Here is a 17,565-nt window from a genome sequence, read left to right on the forward strand (position 1 = left end):
TTCAGCAAATGTAACACAAATGTTTAATAACCAATCATCTACCAATCAACTATAAATACAATTTGTTTCAAAAAAGCTCCAGCCATTCTGCCCGTTTATGAAAATATCGAAAAAGTAGTAAGGTTTGGAGACCGTGCAGCAATATGTCCCACCAAGCACCCAATAGCAAATTGGTTCAGCCAAGCCTTTTTATTTCTAGTGCTTGGGTTAAATCCTATTATAGATCGTTTTAACCTTCCCCCCAAGGGCTGATACAGAAATATTGATTGGCTCAGACAAAGAAACATAGTGCAAGGAAAATTAAAAATAATAACTCATATAGATTTTTGACAGCTGGTTTATAATTATAACAAACCGTGGTAAATCAATTAGCTAAAATGGATCAGGGAAGCATGGAGGACGTGCGCGGAGACTATATTGCTATCAAGGTTAAACATGGGCTGGATTTGGATCACTTGTTCCTTCATTTCCTATAGGGAAAACTATATAATACACTAATTAGGCATTAACCATTATGCGACGAAAATCCATGCGTGTGTTTGGTGTCACCCTGTGACTGCTCATTTGCATGAAGATCTTGTCTACTGGATCCTCTCTATTGGATGAATCTGATTAAGATGACATCCACTATGCAAACACATGCATTGTTTACATTGTAACTACTACAGCCTAGGCAACATGATTTATTCACACACTTTGTAAAACACAAGTTGACCCATTGGAACTCAGCCCTGGAGAAAATCCCTTTTATGGCATGCTATAATTTTCCTATGAATCTTTATTCAGGGAGAGGCATTTTTTAAAGTGGTATAGAAGGAGGGGTGCACACAGGTGCATCTCATGACGTTAATTATGGGCATTGGCTTACCTAGAGCCATAATTAACTTAATGAGCAACACCTGTTCCCACCTATACTGTTAAGCCTCTGAGATGAAGGCCTATTCATCTGCAATGCAGTAACCCTAATCAGCTCACATTCCACCTTTTCTCCCAATAATACATCTAATTTAATTTGATTTAAGATTGCTCACGATGCACTTGTTGGTAGATTGTGTGGATACCGGATTCAATGATTTGACTGATTGTCTCAAATTACGTTACAAAGCGTGTACAAAACGAAAAAAAAATCTGTCATGGTTCATTATAGTGGTTGAAGGGTTCCTGCTGCGTCCTGATGATGAACTGTCTCTTTAAATGGCAAGGCGCACTACTACGCATGCGTGTGAATGTAGTGCAGGAGTTCCTCCGTCGTGATGAACCAGCTGTGAGCAGCATCTCGCCGAGGACGCACTGTGTTCTGCTGCCGTGCGTCGCATTCTGCACAGACAACGTAGCCGAAAACAAACAGCGCCTTTCAGCCCAGGAGGATATACAAAGATAACCATTTTTTTTAACCATTTTTTCCATGTTGCGTCGCATGTCAAAGAATATCCCTGCTACATATATGTGGGGATCTTCATCGCGTTTGTAACACTGTCATCCTGACTGACTGGAAGTTCTTCACAAGTCTGGAAGGGCGACACACTGGCACAGGGTGTGCAGACTTCTTTGTGCAGTCAGCCAAGCGAATTGTCGTTAACAGAACAGTTACTAAAGTAATTTGTGAGTTGACCTATTTTCTGTTTTCCCAGAGCTATTAAACCACGCACGGTGAATGAGGCATGCTTTGACCGTGTGTAAATCCTTTAAAAAGGGGTTTGCACTGGTGAGGAGTGACACTATTCATGATGATTACACACAGCAAAGGAGTGTAAGTACACGGTTCTGCACAGTCTAAAGTCTGGTTAATAATGGATGGAGGTGGACGCACGCGTCGATGCACTTGGCTAAAGTATCCTACGAGGGCTTCCCGGGACCTGATGCACACATACTTGGGATTAATTGTTGTGGTTCACCTGGTGCTCATCGCCGAGGCCTCGGGGTCTCCAAAGCCCTGCGAGAAGGACTGCTTCTCGGGGAAGTGCATCAACGGATCGTGCGTGTGTGACCACGGATGGGTCGGGGACCAGTGTCAGCATTGTCAGGGGAGATTCAAGTAAGTTTGCGGCCTGCATCTCAATGAACCGCCAAAGTGATTGTTGTGACTTACTTTAGTGGTTGTGTAGGTAACACAACCTCAATTGTTGTGTTGTAATATTCTTTGCGTATTCCTACCTGACGCTGCGTGCGTCGGGACCCCCCGGGGTGTGTGACATTCCTTTGTTTCTGTTCCCCATCCTGTGGTGATGAGCGGAGCCCACCGGAGGAGGGTACCTCTCTAGTCTGGGCTACTCTCTCTGTGAAGAACTCCATCGATTTACTGCATGTGATTGTTTTTGGAGAGCTGAGATGAACAGGTTGTATAGGCTGGACGACAGGGCAAACAATACAGCAGGCAGCATCTATTTCAGCCTCCCCCCCCCCCCCCACACACACACACACACACACCCCGTCTATCCTTTTGTATACAATGTAGACTACATTGAATGTTGGCCGTTAGCCCTAGAAAGCAGCATCCCTGACAAAACACAAGATAACAATCTTAACCGCAAAGGGCTGGATGAGAGAGACTAGGACTTTATTGTTGGTTAATTAAATATAGGATCTGTCTCTGTTTGAGGTAGAGTGAATACATGGACGCCCATTGAACAGTAAAATTCCTGTTAAAATAATTATTTATGTGTATTTATATGTAATAAGAAATCTACAACATATAAATTAAATGTTTTAATCAACATTTTATGAAGCAGAAATCCAACAAAAATACTATTGAATATCACAAGCCTATTGCTTGGAACTTAGTATTTGACTGCTTGAAACTATTGTAACAGTTAAATAAACAAAGACACTATCACACTTTGCCCTCCAATTTCTTTCACTCCCCTCCCTTTGTCTGTGTTTAATTGTTTTCTCTCCACTCCTCTATAGCAAGATACACTGATAGCATTGTACACAGACACAGAGAGAAAGAGGGGGGGGAAATAAACTACAGGGACTATGAAATCTCTCCACTCAAAGCACATTGTGTCTATGTATGCCATATGATATGTGCTATATATAAATAGACCTGACTTGACTATGGCTATTGAGATGTTATTGGCAGTTTTAGCTATTGTGAAAAAAAAAATTCTACCTACCATTAGCATCTTCATTCGCAACATATCTGTATATCTCATAAATAAATATGTCTCCACTGTATTGAAGTGAATAGCTTCCACTCTTCGGTGTCAAATTATAAAGAATACCCCAAAATAATCCTACATGGAATAAGTTATTGGACATGTATGTTTGTACGGTACATGCAACAAAGATATTTGTGTGAAAATCAAATGACACCTAGGAACCAACCCTTATTTCCATTCCCACATCCGGGCTGAAGGATTGGCATTGTCATCTTTGAGAATATTTAATTCAACTATAGTGAAGCAAACTAACTCTAGAAGTTGGGCATCATCTGCAAAATCCAACTAATTATTAGGTAATCAAATAGTTGATTGTGTGTGTGTGTGTGTGTGTGTGTGTGTGTGTGTGTGTGTGTTTGTGTGTGTGGACAATATTGTATTATACCCAGACAACAAAAACAATGAGCAAATTGAAGGTAGAGTTGTTCCCATACCAGTATCGGAAATTCATCCGATACCGCCCAAAATGCAGTATCAGCGAGTACGCAAGTCTACGCGCCGATCCAATACCATCACATGACTAGGAAAACATTAATGCTACTACTACTACAATAATACAAATGTATTATTATAATTATAGATTATATATGTAAATAATGTTGTTCTGAAAAAAATATTGTTAACAGCAATCAAGTGAACCGACTATACATTGCTGTCATCGTAAGAGAACCCTTCAATAAGAAAAAGTGCCATAAGTAGTGACATGGCTAGATGCTGTATCGGTGTATATATATGGAAGGATGGTTCAACCTTTTGGCATGTACATTGTTAAATAATACAGCAAGTGAGTTGCATGCAGTATGTTTACTCCTTATAACATCCTAATATCAATTAAATAACAACCATCCTGACATTTAGATGTATACTTTAATTATTGTTTAATAGCATGAATTATTCCATAACCTATTTTCCGTTAAATCATAATTTGCCAGTGCTTAATGACCTTGGAGATCAGCAGTCTTTTAAAATGAACAACCATATTACAATAATGTTCATTTCAGATAATTTTTCCCACTTAAAACAATCGATTGAACCAGGACTTATGTTTCTGGAAGTGCTTACTTTCACAGCTTATTAATATTAAAGCTTTAAGCACTTCACACTTTCAAGAGGTGATATTGATGCTTCCAATTTTTAACTAGAAACCCGACTAATGTGACAAATCAACGTCAATCTTTTTTGCCTGGGGGTATTGGGCTTGAATAAATCCTTGCGAGAGCCTGAAACGTGCCGGGAGTCGAGTTAATCCCTTATTTAGTTTCCGGTGTTGCTAAGGGTGAGCAGCTGCAGCCCTGGGAGGGCCGCTTTGATACGAGCATCCAGTGATCAAACATCTCAAGTCATTATCTCCCCCAACACACATCCACACCAAGGAGGAGGGGCTTTTGGGGATGTTGATGCTGCTAATTGTAGGGTTTGAGTGGGGTTCGGGGGAGTATTTGAGGCAATACTTCAATACCAACGTTTTTTTATCATGTCTGCTGCACATGCTGATGCTGACACTTTTCGAGTGTTGCATCTTTTTGTCTATTTGTCTGTCGTGTGTCTGGCTGGATGAATACATGTATGCTTTTTGTATATCCCCCACCGCCTGTAAAACAGGATTACAATATGGGATTGAAATTCCACTTCATGTTGGCTTTAATCCATCTATTAATACTGTAAGGGCAGTTTGCTGTGGCATTAAAATCCTGTTATGTTATGCTATGCAGGGGGCGAGAGCAGCACACCATTTATCCTCTCTCTCTTGCTCTCTCTCTCACTCTTGCTCTCGCTCACACACAGACAGCCGTTATGGTTATGCTCCGGACCGGTACATTGCTGGTTCAAATCCCTGAACCAACAGGAGAACCCTTGATATACACAACTAGTGTGATTATATCATGGGTTCTCCTGTTGGTTCAGGGATTGGAACCAGCAATGTCCCGGTCCGGAGCATAACCATAACGGCTGTCTGCCTCCCAGGACGTGGAGGCAGAGGCCTTTCAGTTGGAACAGTCTTTATAATCTTCTTCTTGAGATTTGGTGCTGGGATTGCAGTTTTCCTTTGAGTTCAGAGTAAAGTTCATAAGATCATGTGACAAGGGTATTTTGCAGTCATGTGACAAGAACATCCTATGGAAATGGGCCATTTCTAGTCAATCCTAGAAGTACGCATGTTGTAGAACCTTGAATAGAAATCCTCAGATTATGACACTGTTATTTTAATTCAATTAAAACGAAATTAAATGGCAAATGTTTGTCCTATTTTATAAATTTATTATGATGTATATGTATATATATGTATATAATTTTTTGAACTGTATGAACTTGAAATATAGTAAGTCAATTTCTCTACTAATATGAATCAAAATCGATATTATTAGATTGTAGATAAATTCCTGTTAAATCAGTTAAACTCGGTGCAGCTTGGAATGAAGATAATTTGATGGGCAGAACATCACCCTCCACCCAAAGTAGATGTAGCAAGTCATCCCACTCCTGTCGGGGTGGGGGCATAAAATATTTCACAGGCAACAGTAAAACTACTGTTGCCATAGCAATCTCAATACGTGGAAATATTTCTTAACAGGTGCATAGGTATTTCTGTGTATTTTTTATGCGTGTGTTTGCATTTTCATTAATTGAACTGCCGTTGAGCTAGAGAGTGGGAGGTTTGATAGAAACAATAATGCAGCATTAGAGGATATTTTGATTATAAAAGAAGCATTTTTGAATATCAATGAGATGAATATAATGACATTTGTAAAATTGAATAATGTATCATACAGCCACATTAGGCAAGAACCCAGATTTTATGTGTAGAGGCAAAGAGTTTGAAGTGTTCTAAATATAGCTAAGGCGTCTTCTAATGGCCAGACGATGGGATGGAATGCCCTGTTTCAAGGACAATCGCTAACACATTAGCACTGTAAGCAAGTTAGGCTGACACACAGACGGGGAGAGAGGAAGATGTTTTGAACCGGGGAGGGTAGTCTGACATCATCAGCTGACATGTGTATCTTGCTTTGTGTCTGTGCCATGATTAAACAGGTCAAAGCCGTGTGTGTGTGTGTGTGTGTGTGTGTGTGTGTGTGTGTGTGTGTGTGTGTGTGTGTGTGTGTGTGTGTGTGGCATTAGATGACCATCTGTCCAGTGTGAGTTAATCCTGCTATGATGAGAGAAAGCAAGGACACACTTGTATAAGCACTCCACGGCCCGCATTCTCTCTGCTTTCCCCCGGGGCGGAAACTGTGGAGTACTTGGGTATGATTATTCTTCAAAAAAGGTTTTCTTTGAACTACACATAAGTAGCATGTAGCAGTATAATTGATTTGTTTAAAAGTGTACAATATGTGATAAATGCTCCAGTGATAGCCTAGTCGGAACTAGTCCTAGCCTCTTCTGTTCCTCTCCGTCCTCAAACCAGTCGTCTTGAAGGTCCAATACAAACACCAAGTTGAACCGCCATGCCACTTGAAGAAACGCGAAACACCAAACACCATTCTCAATGGCTGTTTTCTAGCAGAAACCTACTTGGCTCACGGCATGCGATTGGTTTTGCTTGACGGGTAGTTCTTGACACAATCACCTTGGGCCACGTTCCATGTCCTTTATAGGGCACTGTGGCCCTTCAGCATGGAAGACGGGGAGGTAGCGGCGAGAGCGAGGGAAAGAACCATGTGGTAGAGGGACCTGAACATTTACATTAGGGCATTTGGCAGACGCTTATTAACCACAATGAAACATAGACGGCAGAGTCAACCATGAAAGTCGACAGCCAGGTCGTCAGTAGCAGTCAGGGTGAGGCGTCTTGCTCAGGGACGACTCGACACTCGGAGGAGCTGGCTAGGAGGAGCCGGGGATCTAACTAGCAACCTCCTGGATACAAGTCAACCTGCTCCACCTCCTGAGCTAAACCTACCGAAAGAACATCCCAGCTGCCTCAGCATCGCTCAAGGCTCTGTCTACTGTTGATGATCTGGTGATGATCACAACCTTCATCGTCATAGCATATCACGGTTCTTATATGTGGCCAACCCATAGATGACGAAACATATCCAGTTTTGTGTCATAGCGTAGCCACTGCTATTAACGATTGGTTTATAGCTCTAAGAGAACACAACAAAAAGTGTAAAACTAACAGAAATACATCTATTTTTTGTTGGTGAAAGCAATGTGTGTACAGAATGTAAGTTGGGTTTTTCATAGCATGCACTCCCGCAGTCCAAACAGTCAAACATACTCGATTTTGGAATATGACGGTTTTAGCCCCCTAATTTGGACACCTGCACATCCACTATAGTAGGCCGATATAATTTTTACTTTTTCATCAATGTATTTGCAGTGCTTGTGGTTTACTTTCTTCTATTTTATATTCATGTTTCTTGACTTGCAGTGCTTGTGGTTTACTTTCCTCTATTTTGTATTCATGTTTCTTGACTTGCAGTGCTTGCGTTGTACTTCTTATTCCCTCCTATCTCTTATTATATGCACCAAAATAAATGCTTTGAACGTGTTAAACTTACTTGACAATAGTATTGAATACATTAAATTATTTATCTCTCTCCAGACCAAACATTTATGTTGCTACTTATTCTGCCGTTAGATTGTGCTCTGTTTTAAAGTAAATATAGTCTGCTGAGATCTGCTTGTGATTTGATTAACTATTTCCATGCAGCTTTTTGTTCAGCCTTAATATGTAAACGTGTGTAGAATCGCTTCTGGCTTTATGGCCGTATGTCCATCGTCTAAGGATGTAGCGGAAGAATAATGCAACACTTAATGGAATATGGAGAGATCGGGGAAAACATCTGGCAGTCGGTTGCACCAGCAGAACGTAAAGCCGATCGTAAGTTCGGGTGTAAAGTCCGTCGTAACCCTATGCTCGACGTAGCTAGTGTCAAACTAAAGGTGTTCTAATTTTTGGTTGCACCACCATAACTTAAGTTATAACGTTACTGGTAGTGCGTAAATTGTACTAGTGTCGCTTTTAATGACGTTTAGATAATTTCAAGCCAATCATTGACAGGTAACAATGTAAACAGGAAATACCGGCTTCCACCTTATCCGAGTGAAGACGCTTTAGCACCCAAATGACAAACAAAACAGTTTCAGTCATTTATTCTCTAAAATTTGCTTGGACGGTATAGGCGTGAGGTTAAGCTATTTGATGGCGGATTTTATAATAAATAAATAAATAAATAAATATAATATTCCGCCTGGCAAAACCGAAATCGCGCATATAATTCAACATCATCATAATAAAGAAATGGATCGATATGGTCACGGACAATCCGTTCCCGGCGCAAACCGCGTTGAAACTCTGAAACGTTTTTTTCTTTTAACGGTTCTTTATCGTTATTATGGAACTTACACCAGCTAGAGGGGAGGTGTAAAATATAAGTTATAACTTAGTGTTACGTTGAAACTATCTGCTTGGTGCAACTGCTATTTTTTTAGTAGAGTGTAAAGTCGAACGTTTGGGTGATTTACGTTCAACGTAGCCTAAGTGGGACCTTACGTTAAGATGGTGCAACCAGCTGCAGGCCCTATCATCTGTGTCCCTGACATTCCTTATGGGAAGGCTGGCTCTGCCAATTCTGCCCTCCGACTCTTGTCAAGAGCAGTCAGCCCGTTCACAGGTGTGCCACCCCTGACTTGTGATTGGCCCCAACGGTTCGGGCCCTCCTCCAGGCTGAGAGAGAGAGATAGAGAGAGAGCGACTGGGAATCGAGGTTTGTGATTGCTGAAAATATGAAAGTAATAAATGCTGTCTTTGTCTCTTTTTTTTGACAATAACATGTCTATAGTCTATATGTTAATTATTATTGCAGTATTAAATAATCCTTATCTTTTCCGGGTAAATTGTATTACTTTGCTATCTAATACCTCTATTATACTCGATGAGTAAGCTTCAGGTCATTAATAGGGGGGTTTTAATAAGCGTTTGAATCAATTTAAATCAAATTATTGTAATCTAAAATCGAGTTAAATAAATCCTCAGTTTCAATTTGCAATTACTTTATCTGTGATGGGCAGGTGCCAGGAGCAACTGTATATCACATTCCTATTGGTGCAGTGCAAGCCATGTCACCCACAGCAAATTTTTCCTGCGTATTGAGTAAATATGTATGTAATAATAAATTAATATTAAACAGTAGATCAATATTAATTTGGCTGAAAGTCTACAGTCTAGACCACATACACACACGCACGCACTCACGCACACACACGTATATGCATACACGTACCTGCTGACAGTGACGGACATGCATGCATCATTTACACACGCTGTCGGTCCTGAGGTGGCGGGCTTCGCTGCATTCGTCTCCCATTTCAGGGACTGATCAGAAAGAGCACTGGTGGGAAATGTCCTCTTGAATGAAGTACTGTGACAAAGTAGGCCTTGTTGTGTTTGTGTGTGTACCATTGTGGGAGTACCTGTGTTTTTTTGTCAATTTGAATTTGTTTAACTGCATAAGAGTAGTGTATATAGTTTAAGGTGTGATGCGCATGTGCAAACATTTCATGCTGCAAACTTGAACCGTGAGCTGGACACTCACTGTGTGGCCATGGACTCACTGCGTGGTCATTGACTCACTGCTTGGTCACGGACTCACTGTGACTCACTGTGTGGTCGTGGACTCACTGCGTGGTCGTGGACTCACTGCGTGGTTGTGGACTCACTGCGTGGTCGTGGACTCACTGCATGATCATGGACTCACTGCAGTTATGGGTAATTGAATGCTTGCAGCAGACCCATTTCGGCTGAGGACACTTGTGGAAACATTTCCATTTCTTCCCATTTCCTCCAATCTTCGTTTTCTTTCTGTATGTCTATCAAGCTTTTTTTTCTTACTGAAGAGAGAGAGAGAGAGAGAGAGAGAGAGAGAGAGAGAGAGAGAGAGAGAGAGAGAGAGAGAGAGAGAGAGAGAGAGAGAGAGAGAGAGAGAGAGAGAGAGAGAGAGAGAGAGAGAGAGAGAATACAAAAGGGATTGAGAGGTTCATTCAGAGTTGAGTTGAATGCACAGAGAAAACCAGAGTGCTCATTATCTATCTGTGGTTTGACCGCTTTGAGACCCCTCTCCGTCTCTCTTTCTTCAATTTATCTAGTATTGTTGAATTGCCATCAGCCTATTTGATATTTTTGCGTGTGAACAGTAATTTGATTGTTTCTCTAGTCTGGAGTGACAAGTCAGCTTCCCAAGAGGGTGAATGTGTTCAGCAGGGGAGGGGCTTTGTGAGTGTGTTTCCGTGCTTGTGCTTGGGGAAATGTACAGCATGTACACAGTAAGGGTTGCATGTGTTTCTGTGCATGTGCTGGGTAAATGGACAAAATGTGCTCAGCAAAGGGTTGTGCGTTTCCATGGGAGGTGTGTTTTGTTCTCAGCTGGAGCTGGGATGTTGGTCTTTGTGTGTTTATTTGCACAGGTCCTCTCATAACTCTTCTGCCTCTGTTATATACATTTTTGTTGTATCCCTGTAACTGCCAGGGGGTTCATTCATACTATGTGTGTCTGTGTGTGTTGTAGGATGTGTGTATGTTTGTGTGAGACAGCTGGCGTGTGTTTTCAGTATGTCTGAGAGAGTGTTTGTTTGCTTTTTAGCAAGAAATTCAGTGCGTTTACATGGGACAGCTAGATCGGATTAAGCCTTATACCAATTGTGCTACTCAAACGGACCGTGTCAATTATCCGAACATACATGGCCTTTAAGAGATCGGATAATGGCCGGAGCATGGCTGAATCCGCTACACTAGGTGGCGCTGTAGCCCTTTCAAAAAGTGGTTATAGAGCCACTTCCGGTATTCTACGTCCCAGCAACAGCAAATTCAGGCGGCATTCAAGAAAGATTTTTTCAGTAGACAGCTGTCAGTTCACTTGGGGTCCATGTCAATTCTCCGACGATCCATTGTTCCGAACTCTCGGTCGTATGCAGACTCCTCCGGCGGCGGAGCAGCGGAAGGAGTCCAGCCGGTGGAGTCCGCACACGACCGAGTGGTCGGAACAATGGAGCGTCGGAGAAATGACATGGACCCGAAGTGAACTGACAGCTGTCCCGTATACGGCAGCAATCCCTTTCTCCTCCATGTAGCGTTTCAATCAAGACTTCAGAGAGTCAAAGCCAATGTTCCTTTCCCCCAATTCATTCTCCACCATGGCCGAGATAACCCCCACTACGAGGCTTTGTTGTGGAAGTAACAGAGAGTCGGAGAACCCGACGCAGTCTGTAAGATTCATAATATCAGAGAATATCCCCGTCAGTTCGGTTGCGGCGCAATGAATGAATAAAGATCGTTTACATGTCGTTTATTTTGACAGATGTAAGATTTTGTACTTTGCAACCTCGTTGATGACCAACGTTTAAGAAAACATGTACTATTTATTCAGCCTTGGGTTAAATCGAAGCGTAGTGTGTACTGGATGCATGTTGATGATGATACACTTCTAATGGCATGGGGATACTGGCTTGACACCGGCTTCCTCCATCTTCTGCCTCACCTTTTTAAATAAATCGCCGTTTCTCTTTTTCTGACGGCGACAGCCATAAACATATAAAGAAATAATTAAATATTTGTATTGATTAAGAAATGAGAATTGTTTATATGTCTATGGCGACAAAAACACGACTACCTTCTCCTACTACTTCCGGCTCACGTCCCACGGCCGCAAGAACTCGCGCAGCATGCGCAGAACGCGAAAATCCGATACGATATCCGATGCAGGTTTACATGCAGGTAGAGATCGGGCTATGATCGCGTGTTCTTATCCTATCTCGCCAGTCCGTTCATGTACCGATTTCGGTCCGAAGTAGATCGGGTAAAGGTGTTTCCATGCATTTTAAAAGTCAGATTGAGGTCTTATTCGATTCTTTATCTGATAATGACTGCAGGTAAACGCACTGTGTGAGATCAAAAGATAGACGAGTTTTAGGTTGACACTGTGATATACACCTATCTGACTCTAACACACACACACACACACACACACACACACACACACACACACAGACACACAGACACACCCACACACACACACACACACACACACCCCCTTAGGGGAAATAGTTCATTTTATCACAGGCTGTCAATATGTCAGGTGGCCCAGCGTTTCCCGTCTCTTTATTATTCTCTCTCTTTTTTGGTCCCTTTCTTTCTATTACTCCTTGTTTCATTGGCTAAATATCTCTCTCTCTCTCTCTCTCTCTCTCTCTCTTTCTCTCTTTCTCTCTCTCTCTCTCTCTCTCTCTCTCTCTCTCTCTCTCTCTCTCTCTCTCTCTCTCTCTCTCTCTCTCTCTCTCTCTCGTAAATGCCAGGTGGTACCATGTAAATGTGTCCACAGCTCTGCACATGTGACCATGGAGGCTGCCTGGCGGCTGGCTCTACTGTCATTTTGCATGCATACGTCCATGATGCTGCATCTGGGGGTTCTACATTCATGATGCGCAGCTACATCCATGACGCTGCGTCCATGATGCTACCTCCATGATGCTACATCTGTGGTTCTATGATGCTACATCCATGAAGCTACAGCTGTGGTTCTCCGTCCATGCTGCTGTGTCCATGATCCTACACCAGTGGTTCTACATTAATGATACTACATCCACAATGTTACATCTGTGCTGCTTCATCAATGAAACTACATCAATGGTAGTGAGAATATATTAACTACACAAAAATACACATTGCTGATATAATATAATACTATTGCCAATATCAAAGCTGCTACTACTAGTAATAGTAGTGCTAATACAGTTACTTCATACATTAAATTGTGGTATACAATAACATTAGCATACAGTTTTTTGCCCTTTCCAGGTTGTTTGATCGTTTCCTCTACTCACCACCCCACGCCTGGTCCTACCAGACTCTCGTACTTCATTTAAGCGTCTTAGAGTACCATATTAAGCGCTATATAAATTTAATTTATTATTATTAATTTGTACAGAGAGTCTGGACCTACTCAATTGACAAACGTTAACTCACTTGAAGGCAGGTGTCTGTTGAAGTTTAAAACTATTGGATCTGCCCAGTGCCAATCTGGATCTGCCATAATCAATCGCTAACGTTTGGCGTGTGTGAAAATGTCCGTCAACGAGAGCTGACTTTAACATCATTGATCGACCTCGTGCCCACTGCCTCCGTCCGTTGACTGATCCCCATTGACTTTGAATGGGGACGGACGCGCAATGCATTGTGGATCCGTGCGCTGAAGGCTCCGTCAAAAAGTTTAAAAATGTTCAACTTTATCGGCAGCGACGGATCCGTCATCCAATCAGATCACGTATGCACATTTAAGCACTGTGACACTACTCGGGCTCTGACGACCCTGGAAACCTCCCCCATCCGTCAGCCACGCCTTCCCAGTCCTTTGACTGACGGTGCAGTGGGCATGAGGCGCTGCATATTGATTGAGATAATAAAATGGCACTCAGGGATGGTGTTTCTATCAACACCTCCCAGACATCAATGAAACGCCATGCTAGCAGATGAATCTTCACCTCAGCAGTTTTCCAAAAATGTGACAATGATGTTGTCTGTGCAGTGTCGAGGAAACCCACTACTCATGTCAGAGGAGGCTAATCATCCATTAGCAATACTTTTCAGTGCCTCCTCCCGGCACTCATCTTTTATTTCCCTCTCATAATACTGAGACTGATTTAAACCGGGAGGTAATGGCATAGACTGTATAAAACAGGTTACTATATCATTTATCACCACTGCTTTATAGTGGGATGAAACAGGTGTATCTCATGACATTAATTATGGGCCCTGGCACGCGTAGAGCCCTCATTAATTAAATGAGCCACACCTGTCTGCCCCTACTTCTAAGCACGACGCACACGCTACACTCGAAGCACCCTGTGATTACTAGATCAAACAACAGCAGAGAAAAGCTCAATATTTTGCGGCAACGCTTGGGAATAGAACGTGTGGTTTACCGGCGTCTGTCCTTTCCCACGCTGTCCTGCCGTTTCCTGCCTTACCAAACAACTTTGTGATTACTGTTTATTTTTTTTGTGAACTGATTTGTTTACTTTAAGGGTATATGAACCATTGGATCTATAACGATTAAATTATCCCTGCTGAGAGAATTTGCGTGAGAGAAAACGTGAGATAATTTGCTGTGGCCGGGAGTGTCCCGAGACGGGCTGGGGTCATGGAAGTGGGATAACCAGCCGGTTGACCTGATGGATGTGATGTTGAACTATCAATTAATCGTGACACTGTGTTGAATTGTGTGTAGAGTGTGCTCAACTCTGCAGTGGAAATAGGCCACCTGCCTAAAATAGACCGGCTGCCCGTGGCAGGGCCACCAGTAGGGTAAACACTGCAATAGTATCCCAGTTTTCTAGTAGTTCCCAGATAATTGAGGATGGCGCCTCAATTATTGCTTCATTCAGCCGTTGCATGAATTGACTTCAGTGTTTGAATTCTCTTTCTCAAACGTCCGCTGCATGTATGTAATTAAAGCAGAACCAAGCCCCCTGACCCCGCCTTTAATAAATGTTTTATCTGTTACCATAAGCCGAGGTCACGTGTGTCCCATCAACATCAGCAGGTGACTTGGTAACCAAGAATATATGCATGCATTAGCATTGGTTTTACATAGGGAGTCATCTGATGCAGTCCAATTTACAAGCTGTGTTGGTGTTCAGAGTTTATTAACCATGGGAGCATCTAGTTGGTTGAATGAGACTAGCTCACTAATCTGACATTTCTATTTAATCGTTGTTTCTTATTTTCTTGTTTCTTATGTTCTCCCTGAAAACCTTCAAATATATTCTTATCAAAGCGTAATAAGGACGGAAACAGCAACGTTAACACTGGGAACATAAGGTCCAATGACCAAAACGAAACAACAGCTAGGGCGGATGTGAGCTGGTCAGAACCCTGACGAGCAGCACAGCATCGCTTAAAGTTTATCTTTAATACTAATGTGTATTATTACAGGTTTAAGAATAATATGTACTATAATTACAGGTTTAATACTAATGTGTACTATTACAGGTTTAATAATGATAGGTACGATAATTACAGGTTTAATACTAATGTGTACTATTACAGGTTTAATAATATAATATGTACTAAAATTACAGGTTTAATGCTTTTATGTACTATTAGAGGTTTAATAATAATATGTACTTCATCACAGGTTTAATACTATTATGTACTCTCATTACAGGTTTAATGCTAATATGTACTATAACAGGTTTAAGACTAGTATGTACTATCATTACAGGTTTATTGCTAATATGTACTATTACAGGTTTGATACTACTATGTACTATCATTACAGGTTTAATGCTTATGTGTAATCCTTCCTTACAGACCTTAGCTCATTGGAGTGTGAGCAGTAGTCGCAGTAGACAACACTAAATAAGATATATAAGATACAAGATATATATATATATATATATACAGTATATATATATGTCTATGTATATATTTTAGTACACTAGATACTTATAGTGGAAATGATATGCTTTGCTCTAACATCTTTGATAGTTCAACATGTAGTTTCTTGTGACTTGTGTGTCGTATGGAGGCCACACTGCTGCTGGAACGCTCTAGCAGTATATCATTAGCCCCCACCTCGAAAGTCTGTCCAATACAAAATGTCATTTTGAAGCAGTATTTTGATTTCCCGATGTTTTGTGTTGGAGTCTTGGAATGTACAGAGTCTAGAAAGAGTGCATTGGGTGTGGTCTGGGGATTTACTGTGTGTGTGTGACTGCAGAGTTAAAAATCCCTCCCAAAATGTGGATAGGAGCTGGCTAACAACAGCGGATAGTGATTTTGGTTGACATGGCAACGCTCCACAGCCCATAATACACAATGGAGTCTTAATGAAGACCACATGTGATGGGGCCCACCACACACACACACACACACACACACACACACACACACACACACACACACACACACACACACACACACACACACACACACACACACACACACACAATATTTGGCAACGCGTCCCGTGGCGTGTTAACAGTTTATGGTTAGTTGGGTTGAGTGCAAATCTCTCTATAATAACACAGCGAATTGTTGTGTCAAACAGTGCGCAACACACACACACACACACACACACACACACACACACACACACACACACACACACACACACACACACACACACACACACACACACACACACACACACACACACACACAATCACAACCGTTTTAAAACGCCTTCTATGCCTGAAGCTCAGCAGGAAGACAAAGCTGTTGTGCTGTGGTCTGTTCTGTTGTTTGATATGCAAGTATGACTTTGACCGTACAGTGAACCAGGTAGTGCCCCCATTTTAATTGGATCTTCCTGTTATGCAGCTTGCTTCTCCTCTCCTCTCCTCTTCCCTCCTCTTCTCCCTGCCTCTCTGGTTGGCCCCTATAATGTTCGATTCTGCTTCTCCTCTATTTTCTTTTCTTCTCTCTATTTATAAACTGATGTTTGAGCCATTTATAGGCTTGTCGTATTTACTTGTATACGTCTCAGCGTGTATGTGTGTGGTGGAGTATTCTTTCACTGTGTGAAGGGAGGGAATTTAAAAATAGGCATGACATGCAAAGGACAGCCGGAAGAGAGGTGGTGGAGGTAGGGACAGGTGGAGCGACAGAATGGGAAAGAAAAAACAGAGACAGATATAGTAGAATGAAAAGCTCATGAATGATGCTGGGGTTTGAAATGTGTTGGACCGTGACTGTACCAGAGGTGATGGAGACCCAGTAGCATCAATCACAGCTACACGCACACGCGCACACATGCACTCATACGCACACACATATTCAAACACACGCACACGGACACACAGACACACCTTCTCCCTCGATGTTTTCACACTATTCCCATGAGGTGGGGTTTTCTTGATTTTTAATAAAGGATATCTGCAGAGAAGGTCAAGGTTATTCAATTGTTCGGCATTCATCTCCTCATTCTGTCTCTCTCTCTCGCTCCCTCTACTGTGCTCTCTCTCCTCTCTCTCTCTCTCTCTCTCTCTCTCTCTCTCTCTCTCTCTCTCTCTCTCTCTCTCTCTCTGGCACGCTCTCTCTCCCACTCCCTGTCTCTCTCTCTGGCTTTCTCTACACCTCCAACTCTCACACAAACAGACATCAATCATCACCTTTTGTTTCAGTGAGGAGGCTACTGTGCAAGGATTTGAGAGCACCAAGGTGTGTATGTTCCTGTCAATGTTTAAGAACTCATACCTGGTTGTGTGTGTGTGTGTGTGTGTGTGTGTGTGTGTGTGTGTGTGTGTGTGTGTGTGTGTGTGTGTGTGTGTGTGTGTGTGTGTGTGTGTGGCCGTCAGTGTTGGGCTGTCTTACCATCCATCCCTGTCTAAGAAGGAGTTGATCCGTTCTCTTCAAGTAGATGGACTGTGTGTTCATGCTGACAGCACTGATACAGATGAC

At 42.1% G+C, this 17,565-nt stretch overlaps 1 protein-coding gene across 1 annotated transcript in view; it reads left to right on the plus strand.

The window, feature by feature from the left end:
- The first annotated feature begins 1,256 nt into the window (after nucleotides 1-1,256).
- The window catches only part of atrnl1a (attractin-like 1a), a 210,591-nt gene continuing 194,282 nt past the window's right edge, over nucleotides 1,257-17,565 (plus strand). The window contains exon 1 of the mRNA XM_030379517.1: nucleotides 1,257-2,035. Within this exon, the coding sequence (XP_030235377.1) occupies nucleotides 1,791-2,035 (245 nt within the window). The 5' untranslated portion in view covers nucleotides 1,257-1,790. The remainder of the gene's footprint in view (nucleotides 2,036-17,565) is intronic.

This window comes from Gadus morhua, chromosome 15 (assembly GCF_902167405.1).
Source record: "Gadus morhua chromosome 15, gadMor3.0, whole genome shotgun sequence".
NCBI classification, from domain to species: domain Eukaryota; kingdom Metazoa; phylum Chordata; class Actinopteri; order Gadiformes; family Gadidae; genus Gadus; species Gadus morhua.